The sequence below is a fragment of the Ictalurus furcatus genome, chromosome 4, assembly GCF_023375685.1.
Source record: "Ictalurus furcatus strain D&B chromosome 4, Billie_1.0, whole genome shotgun sequence".
Lineage (NCBI taxonomy): Eukaryota > Metazoa > Chordata > Actinopteri > Siluriformes > Ictaluridae > Ictalurus > Ictalurus furcatus.
This window is the reverse complement of record NC_071258.1, coordinates 21,821,695-21,837,765: the sequence shown is the minus strand read 5'-3', so window position 1 is coordinate 21,837,765 and position 16,071 is coordinate 21,821,695. Positions and strand designations below refer to the sequence as shown.

The window sequence follows — 16,071 nt, the reverse complement described above, 5'->3', positions numbered from 1 at the left end:
CTTGCACGATCTCGTCTTTGGGGTGTTCGGTCACAGCTGCTTCCGTTTTGCTTTCCGATATTTTAGGTAGAGACAGGGTCAATTGGGCGGTTTCCTGCTCTCCTACTTTAACCAAGTTTAAAAAATTTTGCAGCACAGACGCGTAGAGTTTCGCCTTATCGTAATCATTCAGATCAGTCCTTGATAAAATACCACGTATTGCATCGTCCAAGTTGTTTTCAACAGTCTTTCTTATGGTTTCCTTCTCCGCGGTGATGTTTCTAAGTTTATCGATCTGATGTTGAGGGACTAAATACATTTTCTCAGCAGTCTCCATGTTAATTGTTGCGGGACGCGATTAAGCTGCTTATAAAAGGAATGGCTACACTGAGCAAAGGCAGAAGAAATCCTCCGGATTGATTAATAACTTTCCTTTTTCTTTCAACGGATGCTCTTTTATCAGCAAATAGTTTGATCCATTTTTTTTTTTGTTTTTTTAAAACCCGATACTGTTTTGTCGTCAGTGGTATGTTTCCCCTGAGCACGTTTAAAGCTAGTTCACATATGCTCAGGATGAGATCTGTGGGCGCATCGCGTAATATATCCTTTCTCCTTCGGGATGGAGACCTGTGTAATGAATTCAGCAACGGGAGGGTTTTTTTCAATCGCTCAGACATTTGTTGTCGATACTTTAAAGTTTTTTCTTCTTCTTCGGAACATACACAACCGGTTTCTCCCTCGGAAACAACCCTGAACGGAGACGAAGTTCTTCTGGCGTTTGTGCTTTCAGGTCAACAAATAAATACCCGTAAGGTCTAGAGACGGCATCGAGAAAGCATTCTAAAAAATACTTGCTGTTACCCGGATACATTTGACGAGCCAGTATGCTGATCTGTAATTTATCTCTAGGGTTTTTAAAAAGAACCATGTAGTTGGTGTTCAGGTTGATTGTTCTACTGGTCTTTCCTTGAAAAAACAAGTTTTGAACGAGGTAGATGACGCTCAGATTTCTGTGGTGTGTGTATTTTGTAAAAGCCTTTGAAAAGGGAAGTTGCATCCTAGCGTCAAAAGCAGTCACGTTCATATTTTCCTTTACAAAACACATCAACAGAAACTATATACACATATATACAAGAATAGTCTTAATAGCCGTAAGGGAGAGTTGTAAAATCAGATAGTAAAACACGCTTATCGTACACAACCCTGAACCTTTTCAACTGTGATTTGTTTCTCAAATGAAACCCCTTTTTATCTCTCACGATTTGGTTATGCGTGGTTACGAGATGACCTGTATGATCCGGATTTTTCACTCGCTCGTCCACCAGTTCTGTTAGTGATTTCAAATTGACAATTTCAGAATTGATATAATTTAAAGTAATGCCTTTAGCTTTCATGGTTGTTTTTCCTTTCATGGTTTTGTAACCGTAGGTTTTAGGACCTGCGCTTACAAATTCCACGATTTGATCGCCATCATCTAGTTCGCTGGTAAGACCACCCAAGTAATCGCTTAAGGGTGGCATCCAGTCACCTTCCTTACTTTTAAAAATGACGCTATCTGTGTCTGTGTACAAACAACGCTGACCCAATCGATCCATCAAATTGTACAGCTCAAGCCTTGCGTACGCTGTAGTGAAAATGCCGATGAATACATTAGCGTTTAGCGGTTTAATCAATCTCTCGTCTGCGTAACGCCACTGTACCATCGCCACCTCCTCATTCAAAAAAGAGAACTGACTCACATTATAAATATCGGAGAACATGAACTGTAAAAACTCGGCAGGATCTCGAATTAAGGTCGTGTTCGATCTGTCTGGTCTTTGACACATCTTACCCCACAACGAGTTTAGTGCGAGTTTAGCCACGGATCTTTTGGCAGGATTAACAGTGATAAATTTCGGATCCAACGTAATCCCTTCGTTCTCCTCATATTTGCGAATGTACTCACGTTTAGATGATTCATCAACGACCCAGGACGGATAACCTGAACTTTCCTGTTTGGTCTTGAGGAACATTTTAATATATCTCGTAAAAAGCTTATCAGACCTTTTAGGAAAGTGCCACACTTCAAACACTTTTAGAATTTTGTAACCTTTTTCAACGGCTTTCTCAATTTCGATAGATGCCCATGTTCCGATAAGAGCTCTCTCCTGAGCCGTATGATCGCAATGTTTTAACTGATGTTCGGCACACGTTCTACATAGAGGAAAGAGGAGTTTGCTTTTTACACGAAATGGTAGAACAGGTGCCCACAGATCCCTAGGTGGTAATACCTTTGCTCTAATGATACCGAAGTAATTTTTCAGAGGTTGAAAGTCACGATAAATGATGATAGGGTGATCGATCGGGTATGTCTTTGTCTTATTTACGAATGGGTAAAGCGAGGTAAAGTCGAAATAATCGATTCTCTCACCGGTTTGAGCTACATAATGCAAGTTTAACGCGTTTGTTCGACCGCCGTAAAGAGAATCTCGAGGGTTTAAACGCTCAGGAAAGTCAAAGTCTTTTAGAAAATTTTGCACGAGATTGTCGTTTTTCTTCATTTCATTCCACTCGTGTTCCCACATCAGAGTGACTTGCAAATTGAGAGTGTCTTGCAAATTCTTAATTCTCTCCATCGATTTTTGACGGATATCTCCGAAGGTTGCATTTGATTTGGTAAGAGGATGCGGGGTCATTGAGGGAAAACACTTTTCACAGCCGTGATAAAAACACCCAAGAAACTCAAAAACCTTACGGTTTTCCCCTTCCTCACAGTAACCATCTACGTAATAAGTACCGAACCTGACTTCACCTTCGTTCAACGCGTGGCGAATGGGTAGGTTTTGCGTTTTTGAAACATATTCGAGCCATTGTATGGATGGTGTTGAGAAAGATTTCTGAGTGGTGATGTAATTATCAAGAGGCGGAATAGCTAAAGTGTCTTTACGCAGGAAGTTGGTTCTAAAGATTTTCATGCACACAGACGCGATCGTTATGCATTTAAAAGGATCGACCTTTGTACTATCCAGAATTTCTTGTCTGAAATCTATACAACCCTTTCTCAAAATTTCTACATCGTTCACACAGTATTCCGCCATCTCTTTCTTGAAATCAAACACTTTGTCAGAAACCGTTCTGTACCACTTAAAGAATTCTTCTCTATCCTTAGGCATCATGCCATCTACACCGTAAAACTTAGGGTCAGGATACGGCCCTACGTAATCCTGATGTTCTACGGTGTTCCAGAAATGGGGAAAATAGCCTTTCTTGCTTTCCGAAAAACCCATGGCTTTTGGGATGCTACTCAATTTCATGGGTAAGAACGATAGACTATCAATGTAGGACTGACGAAACGCGGTATCGATGAAACACAAAATTTTACCGCCTTGTGCTATGATTTCGGGTGTGATTCCTTCTTTCACTAAATGGTTTAACAAAAGGTATGAATCGAACCCTCTAGCGTTATGGGCTATAAACTTGTATCCGTGGTATGCATTACACCGAAACTTTTTAAAGAAGGCACTGACGCAATCATCCCCTTCAGCCACCCACTCCTCTCCCTTAAAATCAATACAGCATATGAAATTAGCTACATGTGTTCCTGTTTCCTGCCTAGTTTCGAAATCGTAAAACACATAATCCGTATTTTCGCTTTCTTTCCTGGCCCTCTGTATAAAACATCTATGCTCGATATCCTCATCGAGTTTTTGGCCACAGAGTATGCATTTCGAATGGGCACATACGTGATTCTCACGATTAGAAGGATTATCCCTTATCACACGTTTACATTTACCGCAGTAGAATCCCGTTTCACACATAGAATATTCGCCTTTGTGCGATTGAATCTTTGCTTTATGCCTCTCGAAACAGTATTGGGAGCTACACAGTCTCTGACACTCTGGACATTTAGTAACATTCTTAGGGTGTTTGTAACAATCGGGGTCGTGACAAACGTTGCAGCTATAAGCGCATTTATGCTTCCATAAAACGTCGAACCCCGAATGGCAGAAATGACAAACATGACTCGTTCCTAAAAGTCCGTTGATACTTTTAACCCCGTAATAGTGGTTGTCATGTAAAAACAAGTAAATGGTTTTTTCGTGGGGAGTCTTGCTAGTTTGAAAGAAAGAGTATCCGGCTTTGCTAGCAGAACAGTGTACGATTACGATTTTGCAATTCAAATGTCTCTCAAATCTCGGTACGTCAGCGAAGCTGACTGCGGTGTTTACGGATAATCCCACATCGTGTTGTAATTTTCTAGCGATTTGTTCGGTTTCAAAATCATTTTTTTCACGATTCAAAAGTTGGCTAACACACAAGGCGAAGCACATGTTGTCTCTGTTGTGAAAAATGTATAGATGCTGCATTTTCTTCTGCAGGGTTTCTGTTTTGAATATATGGCCTATTTTCCTTCTAATTCCACCACCCCGAGGTGGTCGAACGATTTGGACGACTATTTCAAGGGTATTATCGGTAAAAATTTCACGTTTACTCTGAATTGCATTTTCGAGCATGGTCAGAAAAGAACCTAAATCGATGACACCATTGTCTAATTGAACGCGTGATGAAACATTGATCGTATCACCTCTAATTTCAACGGTGACTACATCCTTGGCAGAAATTAAATTGTTAGCGATTTCAATTGCGCTGTTTAAAATCTCTAAAACATAATTATAAAAATCTGCAAAGCTGTCAACGTTCGCGATAGAAGAAAAATTCACTCTTCTCCTAATCTCAGTGTTGTTGAATCTTTCCCGATTAATTATTCTAATATTAGGATCTAATCCATCACCCTCTTGCTCTACTTGGATATCGGGCGAGTTTTCCATTTGAGAATCTTGGGTATCGGGCAAATGTGTGTTTTCCATTTGAGAATCTTGGGTATTAGGTGAGTGTATGTTTTCCATCGGGCGGTTGCGTTCATTATCGTTTTCCGAATTTTGTGCAATATTGTCAGGGTTTTCGATTAAGTTAACAAGACCGTCATTTATCCTCATAAGACTTTGATTAAGTTCGTGTATCATATCATGAGAAGATAACGGACTAGGTTCCTGAGCGTTTTCTGGAGTCGAGACGATATTCTGAACGGGAGGTAATGACATATTTTCATTGATTTGATTCACCACGTCTATTAAACATGGATTTATCTGCAAAGATTCTCTTTGTTCGATTAGGTTATTTTGTAACTCTAACAGACATTGATTTAATTCGAAAAATATGTCGTGCGACGTGACCGGCGTACTTGATACATTTTGACTGGAAATTCGTCTGGGGTTTTCATTTTGAGTATTGTTCTGTTCTGACGATCTTAAATTTTCATTCAACTGATTGAATGCATCGATTAGATCAGGGTTTATTTGTACTGAATGACCGTGTTCATTTAGGTTATTATGTAACTCTAACAGACATTGATTTAATTCAGAAAATATATCATTCGGCGTTACCGTTGTGTTTGATACGACGTGATTTGGACTCTGATTAGGTCTCTCACTAACGACTTGGTGTGACGGTATTAAACTTTCGTTCAGCCTGTTGATCGCTTCAGTTAAATATGGGTTCAGGGGTGTGTGCGAATCATTTGAAAAACTCTGGTTTCCGTCATAAAAGAAATCATGCGATAATGGAGAATTTTCGGTTCTCTTTTTTTTAATCTCCATATCCGAACTGCATTTCAGTCGTTTCTGCGCCATATCTATCATACAATTTTCTAATCAACTTTATGCTCACTGAGAGACATCTATTCACATTTTCAAGCGTGCTGTACAGTAAAGGGATAAAATCTGTACCTCAACCAGATTCAAGTGTATAATCAATCTGTCCAAAGTTTTCCAATAAATCAGTCTTTGCTTCGAAGAATTCACGCCACACTGCGCAGATCTGTTGTAGTTCGATGTCTTGTTGAATGTCGGTTTCCGAGATGATTTCCTCTGGGTCTTCTATTGCAGCACTCGTATCTATAAGTCACAGAACATGTGAAAGAGCTTTTATTTATTTTATTTATTTATTTATTTTTTGTTGTGTAAATAGAAGGTAAATATACTACAACTCACCTGAAATATCTCCGTCGTAATCACTGTTAGACACGTGTCCCTCAAATTCTGAATATGATACAAACAATGTTATATTCACGTATGAAAGACTTTTTACAGCATGAAACATTCACAATTTTATGTTGTGACTTACGTGTGGAACTCAGATTCAAAAGGTCCTGAGTGGTTGTTTCGGGAATCTCATCATCAGAAATAATCACCAAGCTGTCTATAAAACAGTAAAACATACTTTTAATAACTTAACATTCTCATTTTAGATCACTACATAGATCTAAGAGACAAATTTTAATTACCTATACACTAGAAACAGATGAGCTTAACTCGGTCTTGCACTGTAATATAAATGTAATGAATATTTACAATTTAGATAAAGTATCGTACCAGATTACATAATGACCAGATAAGTATGATGATTTTTGTACTCAGAATGATTAGTTCTAAGTTTATATCAATATCATTGCCTACTGGATAATTACATAAACATTGTATTTCAATTTATATTTAACTATTAATTGATTAAAATACAAATTTTTACCTGCCGAGAAATCCATGGGGTCTGGAAATTCTGTTGAACTTTGCCGATGTTAAAACTTTCGAAGTGCTCGACTTTATAAACAGGTTCGTATGCATTCGAGTGTGTGTGTGGGGTGTGTTTGTGCTCGGGAATGCATCAGAACGGGGTTTTTACGTTGTTGACCTTTTGACCTAGGCCTGACTCGGAGTGCTTCATATTCTACGTGAAAGGAAAAGATCGTGTGTCCCGGGACCGAGAACTTGAAAAGCAAAACGGTTCCTTTTTCTGCATCGAAAAAAAACCCGGCTGTACATCCGTTTGACATTACCCAATATTGAATCTTTTCATGTTCTAACATTTTTTCTATTCTTCCCAAAAAAGGGTGAGCTTTTTTCGGCGCGTTAGGACAAACATCAGCCATGTTGTAAGATCGCACACGTTGTTCTAAGTACAGAGTATTATAAAGCCTAGAGGGATGCTCGACTTTTATAAGCAGGTTTGTATGCATGCGTTTGTCTGTACATGCACGTGTGTGTTTGTGTGTGTGTGTGTGTGTGTGTGTGGGTGTGTGTGTGTGATATTTTTGTTTGGATGTGGGATACACATGGCCGTACCAGGTATGGTCACGATTTGGATCTGAACCAGATTTAACAGAACTATATATATTCTTATGACCTACCACAGAGAGCTTCATATTCTATGTGAAGAGGAAAATCATGAGTATGCAATTTGTGTCTGTGTGGGGTGGGGTGCAGTGGGGTGGGGTGGGGTGGGGGGAACAAATGGTCGTACCAGGTATGGTCACGATTTGGATGTGAACCAGATTTAACAAAACTATATATATTCTTATGACCTACCACAGAGAGCTTCATATTCTATGTGAAGAGGAAAAACATGAGTATGCAACTTGTGTCTGTGTGGGGTGGGGTGGGGTGGGGTGGGGGGGGGGGACACATGGTCGATGACCTACCACAGAGAGCTTCATATTCTATGTGAAGAGGAAAAACATGAGTATGCAACTTGTGTCTGTGTGGGGTGGGGTGGGGGGGGGGGACAAATGGTCGTACCAGGTATGGTCACGATTTGGATGTGAACCAGATTTAACAAAACTATATATATTCTTATGACCTACCACAGAGAGCTTCATATTCTATGTGAAGAGGAAAAACATGAGTATGCAACTTGTGTCTGTGTGGGGTGGGGTGGGGTGGGGTGGGGTGGGGGAACAAATGGTCGTACCAGGTATGGTCACGATTTGGATGTGAACCAGATTTAACAAAACTATATATATTTTTATGTCCTACCACAGAGAGTTTCATATTCTATGTGAAAAGATTTACCAGGTGTGCGCAACGTGTGGGGCGGAAAAACACACATGGCAGCACCATATATGGTCACGAATGGATGTGATCCAGATTTAACATAACTATTCATATTTTTATGATCATGACCTTTGATCTAGATATAGAGAGTTAGAATGTGTATCTTTTTGACCTTTGACCTATACCTGTCAAAACTACGGTTACAATATATACAAACTATCTCTCTCTTATGACCTTTTACCACCCAGTCTCTGACTGAAATGATCAGTTTTTGTGTCCTTTACCCTTAAGACTTGTGGTTATTTCATTTCCTCACTTCAGGACTCCTACTCTTCTGTCACAGTCAAAAGGTCAAAGCAACTAACATTCACTTTGAGATGAGTTTAGATTTGGATGATGTTGGCACTGCAGTCAGCAATTGTTTTGGACAATAAATTAGCACAACATGTGTTGAAATAGTAATAACACAAAAAGTGTGCAGGATGTTAACACATCCATTCTGAGTGTGTACATGCTCCTCAGAACCACTACTCACTCCTCAGCGACTGAGCACCAGTGGGTGGGGCCAAAGGTGCAATGATGTAAAAGTCGTATGCAAATGTATTTGCCCAACAAATACATACAAATACATACTCAGTACATACCTGATTACCGAGCCGAGAGCACAACGCCCAGAAAGGTTTCGTCAGCCAACCCCCACCCAGCCCCCTCGCTTGGCACAGCGATGCCAGACTTCGGACCGTTGCCCCTACAGAATTTATAGGGGGCGATGGGGTAGACAATGTCTGTACCACTCCAGCGGTCAGGTGCTTCACCAACCAGTAGCTCAGATGTTGGGAAGCGCTTACGTCAGACCCCTGGGTTGCACCAACCCTGTCACAGGGATACAACATTCAATTCAGATGTCGACCGCCGAGGTTCCATGGAGTCAAACTGGCCTTAGTCGTCAAGTACCCAAACAAGGCCCTGGCCCTATGCCAGGAGGTCTGGGCTGTCCTGAGGAAGGGTGCCATTGAGCAATTAGACAGCGCTTTACAGAACAGTGGATTCTATTCCACTTTATCGCAAAGAAAGACGGCGGATTTGGCCCCATACTGGATTTAAGACCTCTGAACACACCTCAAGGTTTTCAAGTTCCACATGCTACATACAGTGGATGTGCTGCAAGGCATCAGACATAACGATTTTTTCACCCTTCAATTGTGCCCCAGCACAGGCAATTCCTCCGTTTCACCTTCGAGGGAAGGGCTTACCAGTTTTGTGTGCTCCTGTTCGAGATTTCATTGGTGCCAAGTGTCTTCACCAGGTGTGTAGCAGCAGCACTGTCTCCATTACAGGCCAGGGGGATTCGAATTTTCCCGTACCTGGATGACTGGTTGATCTGTTCTCAGTCAAGAGTAGATGCCCTCAGAGAATCAGCACTGCTGGTGTCCCAGGTTACCATGCTAGGGCTTACAGTGAATTATGGAAAGAGCTCCCTGATGCCCAGTCAGCAAAGACTGTTTATTGGCATCCAGTTGGACTCACAGTTGATGATGGCTACCCCCTGTCAATGGCGAGCCAACAACATTCTCCAGCTCATCAGTCACTTCAGAAGAGGCAGGGCTCTGGTCCACAAAGTATTTCTAAGACTGCTAGGTATTCTCATAGCAGCCTCATTGGTGGTCCCTTTGGGCCTTCTGTCATTACGGCCTCTCCAGATCTGGCTGAACGAGCTCAGCTTGCATCCCACTCAACACAGGCACAAGCTGGTCAGAGTCACTGCCAGTTGCTGAAGGTGCCTACGCCCATGGAGGAGAAGAGAATGTTTTAATGGACGTCTTGATGGAGGACTTGCAGCCTCAACCATCAAGGTATACATAGCTGCCATCTCAGCCATGCATAATAGAGTCGATGGTGTGATGATTGGGTCTCACACCCTTGTGACACGCTTCCTTAAAGGTGCTCAATGTCTGAGACCTCCTCGACAAAACCCTGTATCCTCTTGGGACTTGCCTCTCGTATTAGAGGCACTGTCAGCCTCCATTTGAACCTCTAGAGAGGTCAGAATTGAGGTGGCTGTCTATGAAAGCAGCTTTCCATTTAGCCATGGCATCGGCTAGACGAGTAGGTGAGTTGAACACCTTATCAGTAAGCCGAGAGTGCCTAAACTGGAGTTCTGGGAACACAGGGGTAACTTTATGGCCGAACCCGTCATTTCTCCCAGAGACCTTTTCTTCGTCTTATACGAACCAGCCCCTCAGTCTGTCAGCGTTTGGGCCCCCAAATCAGGAAGATGAACAGGGGTCGAGTGCGAGTCTGTGGTGCCCAGTGCGAGCACTAAAGTGTTATATCCAAACGACTGCTGAATTCCAGCAGTCAGATTCACTGTTTGTCTGCCATATGGGGCATAGGTGATGTCACGCTTTGTCCAAGCAGGGACTGTCAAAATGGATTGTAGAGGCTATTGTTTATGCCTATAAGGGCAGGGGTCTCCAGATCCCTCCTCAGGTTCGAAGTCACTCAACCAGGAGTGTGTCTACTTCATGGGCAGCCCTATGAGGGGTGCTTCTTTCAGATATTTGTGCAGCTGTGTCATGGGCATCAACCTGCACATTTGCATAAGATTTTATAGGGGAAATGGGATCTCGCACAACCCAGTGGCTACAGCCATTTTTTCCCCAGCTTCACAGCAGTTGTTAAGGGGCAAGTAGAACTTCCTTGTGACCTTGTTGGTATTAGTCATCCAGGTGCTGAAAGCACCACCTCTCAGTAGAAATGAAATACGCGGTCAGTAGAAATGTAATAGAGCAATGGTTACCTATGTAACCGTGGTTCTATGAATTTCGAATGACCGCCAGAGCTTGGCAGTCACTTGGAAGATTCGCGCGAAGATTGCCAAGAGTTCGTTTCCGGGGTGAACGTGCCTTTAGTACCAGGGCAAAAGGCACGCGTCACCCAGGTCACAGGTGACTTTGTTGATATAAACACTCAACCTGCACATACACGTGATCGACATCCAGGTGATGAAAGCACCACCTCTGGCGGTCATCCGAAGTTCATAGAACCACGGTTACATACGTAACCATCGTTTCATGCTATAAACTGAATAATTGGTTGGTTGGGAGGTCCCATTGGCCCCATTATTTTTACAATAGATATGCAAAAAAGCACACTTTTGGCAAAAAGGTTTATGTATCAGCCAGTTGCAGGGGGCTCCCCTTGTAGTTTGAAAAGAATAGAAACTGCCATTTAAGTAACAAAATTAGGTCAATAATGTAACTGATGTCACAAGATTACTGAGAAGTGGCTATCATGAACCACTGATATCTTTCAGGGGCTGAAAAACACAAAATTAAAAAAGCAATAGAGGAGAAACAGACCCAAAACACTGAAGAATTAGCACTGATCAAAATTAGCTAAGAAATTAAAGCTAATTAATTGGATTTAGTCAATTTCTCCACTTGCTTCAATTAAAATTAAAACTATTGTCTGATATATATATATATATATATATATATATATATATATATATATATATATACATATATATATATATATATATATATATATATATATATATCAGAGACTTTGCTATCTGACCTTCTAACACTTCTAACACTGAGTTTCTTAGGGTGCTCAAATGTTCAGAATCAGGCCTGATCTAGTCTGAAGCTTTCTGGCAAGAAAAAATAAAACAAAAAAATTAATACTCTGCCTATTGTTTATATTCCTTAAATGTATATTCCTTACAGTTTTTTAATATTTCTGATTAATAATTCATTATGAATTTTATTTTGTCTTTGTTTATTTAGGCAGATCTGATCTTTTATATTTTCCTACCCTCTATAAGCATGTGCTGGAGTGGAGGCCAGGCATTAGGCATGTCCCATTGTTGGCCACTCTGACTAAGAGAGGTAGGAACACCATTGGGGTAGTCCAGAGCACCACTCCCCTATATAGAGAAAGACAGATACAGATAGACATTTTTAATAGAAATTACATGACCTACATTTTTTCTATGATTATAAAATGTACATTACAAAATAGCATTTCAAATATATTTGGACATAAAAGGAGACAGTATGCCAGCCTAACTAACAGTGTGACCGACAGAACTCTAGAACAGTGGTTCCCAAACTTTTCCTGGGCAAGGCCCCCCAAATAGCATTAAAATTTGACCGAGGTCCCCTTTTGCAAGATGTCTTTAAAACACATTAAAAATACAGACTTCTGAATATATCCCCCTTTTTTATTAATAATTATATCTTACATCTTTACATTAGGTTAGGAATTGATTGTGTGTGTGTGTGTGTGTGTGTGTGTGTGTGTGTGTGTGTGTCTGAGAGTGAGAAAGAGAAAACATACATTTATTTATTTTTCACACCAAATTGTTGAGGCCCCCTGGCGGCCCCCACTTTGAAAACCACTGCTCTAGAACACTAACAAAATCACTCTGACAAAGTGCATAATCAAATCTTCACCAGCTGACTATAGCAGACACATTCCTGGCTATTTAAAGAGAAAAGAACATGCCAACAATGCAGACAAAACACAACTAAAATACAGTCCTCTCTAAAAATATTGGAATGACAATTCTCTAATACACTGAAGACATTTAGGTTTGAGAACAAAAGATAAATATGAGACGATGGGTCAAGATGAATGAGATGATATTTCCACTTTCATTTTCTGATATTTACATCTAGATATGTAAACAACTTAGAACATGGCACTTTTTGTTTAAAGCTACTCCTTTCTTAAGTGATCAAAAATATTGGAACATGTGACTGACAGGTATCAGTCCAGGTGTGCACAGGCGTGCCCTGTTAGACTGACTGTTTAAACCAAGGGTCTTCAATCTTATCCACAAATGGCCGATATGCCTGCAGGCTTTCATTCCAATGAGGCAGGAGCCACACATGATTCCACTTATTTAATTAGTTCTAATGGACTGGTGCAGAGCCAATAACCTGTCTCTAAATGTAGACAAAACATAAGAGATGTCTATTTGTTGACTTCAGGAGAGCACAAAGCAAACACTCTCCACTGAACATCGATGGCTTCTCCATGGAGATTGTCAAGAGCACCAAATTTCTTGATGTTCACCTGGCAGAGAACCTCACCTAGTCCCTCAATGCCAGCTCTATAGTCAAGAAAGCCCAGTAGTGTCTCCACTTTCTGCAAAGGCTAAGAAAAGCCCATCTCCCATTCCCCCATCCTCACCAGATTCTACAGAGGGTCTATCGAGAGCATCCTGAGCAGAAGCATCTCTGCCTGGTTTAGAAATTTCACCATCTCAGATCACTAGTCTCTGCAAGGGATAGTGAGGACAGGTAAAAAGATCATCTGGTTCTCAGATAATACACCACACATTGCATCCGCAAAGCCACTAGCATTGTGGATGACCCCACGCACCTGTCACACAAACTCATCCTCCTGCCATCTGGCAAATGGTATCAAAGCATTCAGGCCCTCACAGTTAGACTGTGTATCAGCTCCCCCTAAGCCACACCAGACTCCTCACTACCAGCAGCAGAAACATAGAGGCCATACCTCTCATAAGCAGTAAGAATCAGAAGACCAGATTGGAATTCGCATACAGAGATGAACCACAAAATTTCTGTTACCAAGATTAACCTCTACTAAAATGATGGAGAAAGAAAGGATCTGCACATAATCCAAAACATAAAAGGTCAAGCATGGTGGAGGTGGTATAATGGTTTGGGCTTGCTTGGCTGCTTCTGGAATGGGCTCACTAATCATTATTGATGACGTAAACTCATCATGGTAGCAGAATGAATTCAGAAGAATACAGAAACTTTCTCTCTGCCAATTTAAGAGAAATGCATCCAATCTAATTGGGAGGAATGCCACATATGGCAAGACAATGACCCAAAACACACTGCCAATACAACAAAGGACTTCATCGGGGGGAAAAGTGGAGTTTAGACTGCCCAAGTGAATCACCGTAACCCGGCTGAGCATGATTTCACTTCCTGAAGAGGAGACTGAATGGAGAAAACCCCAAAACAAAAAACAAATAACAACTGAAAGAACAATAAAAAGAACCTGTAAAAGTATAAATAAAAGAACAATGCAGCAGTTTGTTGATTTCAGTGGGTCCATGGTTTGATGCAGTTATTGCAAGCAAGGGATATGCAAGCAAATATGAAGTGTTATTTACATTAAATTACTTTAATATTGTCTCTTCCAATATTTTTGCTCTCCTAAAAATTAGGTGCTCTGTCACCAGAGATGCCTTGCTCTAAGTTGTTTAACATATCTAGATGTAAATATCAGGAAATGAAAGTTGAATTTCTGATCTTTTTTTTTCTTTTTTTTTCTCTTCAATTCTATTCCTATTTAATGTCTATTCTTTCCTATCTGTTTTGTGTGTGTGTGTGTAATTGAGCTGCTGTAATGAGGGAATTTCCCCAGTGTGGGATCAATAAAGTTTATCTTATCTTATTCATATTTTGATCTCAAACCCAAATGTCTTTGGTGTATAGCAAAAACAAAAGATTTGCCTTGCCATTCCAATACTTTTGGAGGCAACTGTATAACCATTGTTCATAGACAAAAAAAAAAAAAGTGAGCGACAGAGGGGAAAGGAGAGGGAAATAATGCTGCATAAAATGTGCCATGAGCTGGTGAGTGACACCAGTGCACAGTTTCCTAACACTGCACATTTTAGTGTTTTCTCTGCTCCCAACACACTTGATTCAACTAATCAGCTTATTAACAACCCTTCTGAAGTTAAACTGGGAGAAGGGAAAGCACTAAAATGTGCAGGACAGGAGGTACTCCAAGTCCAGGGTTGGGCTGTGCACTAGTGTATACTAACTAGCTTACACATTCACAACTGAAATTGAACACCTTTATAAACACATACAGTGATGCTTGAAAGTTTGTGAACCCTTTATAATTGTTGCATATACAGTGAGGGAAAAAAGTATTTGATCCCCTGCTGATTTTGTACGTTTGCCCACTGACAAAGAAATGATCAGTCTATAATTTTAATGGTAGATTTATTTGAACAGTGAGAGACAGAATAACAACAAAAAAATCCAGAAAAATGCATGTAAAAAATGTTATAAATTGATTTGCATTTTAATAAGGGAAATATGTATTTGACCCCTCTGCAAAACATGACTTAGTACTTGGTGGCAAAACCCTTGTTGGAAATCACAGAGGTCAGACGTTTCTTTTAGTTGGCCACCAGGTTTGCACACATCTCAGGAGGGATTTTGTCCCACTCCTCTTTGCAGATCTCCAAGTCATTAAGGTTTTGAGGCTGACGTTTGGCAACTCGAACCTTCAGCTCCCTCCACAGATTTTCTATGGGATTAAGGTCTGGAGACTGGCTAGGCCACTCCAGGACCTTAATGTGCTTCTTCTTGAGCCACTCCTTTGTTGCCTTGGCTATGTGTTTTGGGTCATTGTCATGCTGGAATACCCATCCATGACCCATTTTCAATGCCCTGGCTGAGGGAAGGAGGTTCTCACCCAAGATTTGACGGTACATGGCCCCGTCCATCGTCCCTTTGATGCGGTGAAGTTGTCCTGTCCCCTTAGCAGAAAAACACCCCCAAATCATAATGTTTCCACCTCCATGTTTGACGGTGGGGATGGTGTTCTTGGGGTCATAGGCAGCATTCCTCCTCTTCCAAACACGGCGAGTTGAGTTGATGCCAAAGAGCTCCATTTTGGTCTCATCTGACCACAACACTTTCACCCAGTTGTCCTCTGAATCATTCAGATGTTCATTGGCAAACTTCAGACGGACATGTATATGTGCTATCTTGAGCAGGGGGACCTTGCAGGCACTGCAGGATTTCAGACCTTCATGGCGTAGTGTGTTACCAATTGTTTTCTTGGTGACTATGGTCCCAGCTGCCTTGAGATCATTGACAAGATCCTCCCGTGTAGTTCTGGGCTGATTCCTCACTGTTCTCATGATCATTGCAACTCCACGAGGTGAGATCTTGCATGGAGCCCCAGGCCGAGGGAGATTGACAGTTCTTTTGTGTTTCTTCCATTTGCGAATAATCGCACCAACTGTTGTCACCTTCTCACCAAGCTGCTTGGCAATGGTCTTGTAGCCCATTCCAGACTTGTGTAGGTCTACAATCTTGTCCCTGACATCCTTGGAGAGCTCTTTGGTCTTGGCCATGGTGGAGAGTTTGGAATCTGATTGATTGATTGCTTCTGTGGACAGGTGTCTTTTATACAGGTAACAAGCTGA

At 41.1% G+C, this 16,071-nt stretch overlaps 1 protein-coding gene across 2 annotated transcripts in view; it reads right to left on the bottom strand.

Moving 5' to 3' along the window:
• Positions 1-16,071, bottom strand: part of treh (trehalase (brush-border membrane glycoprotein)) — a 53,934-nt gene that overhangs the window by 22,876 nt on the left and 14,987 nt on the right. For both annotated transcript variants that reach the window (XM_053623309.1, XM_053623308.1), the window contains exon 12: positions 11,667-11,778. In XM_053623309.1, coding sequence (XP_053479284.1) covers positions 11,667-11,778 — 112 coding nt within the window. The remainder of the gene's footprint in view (positions 1-11,666; positions 11,779-16,071) is intronic.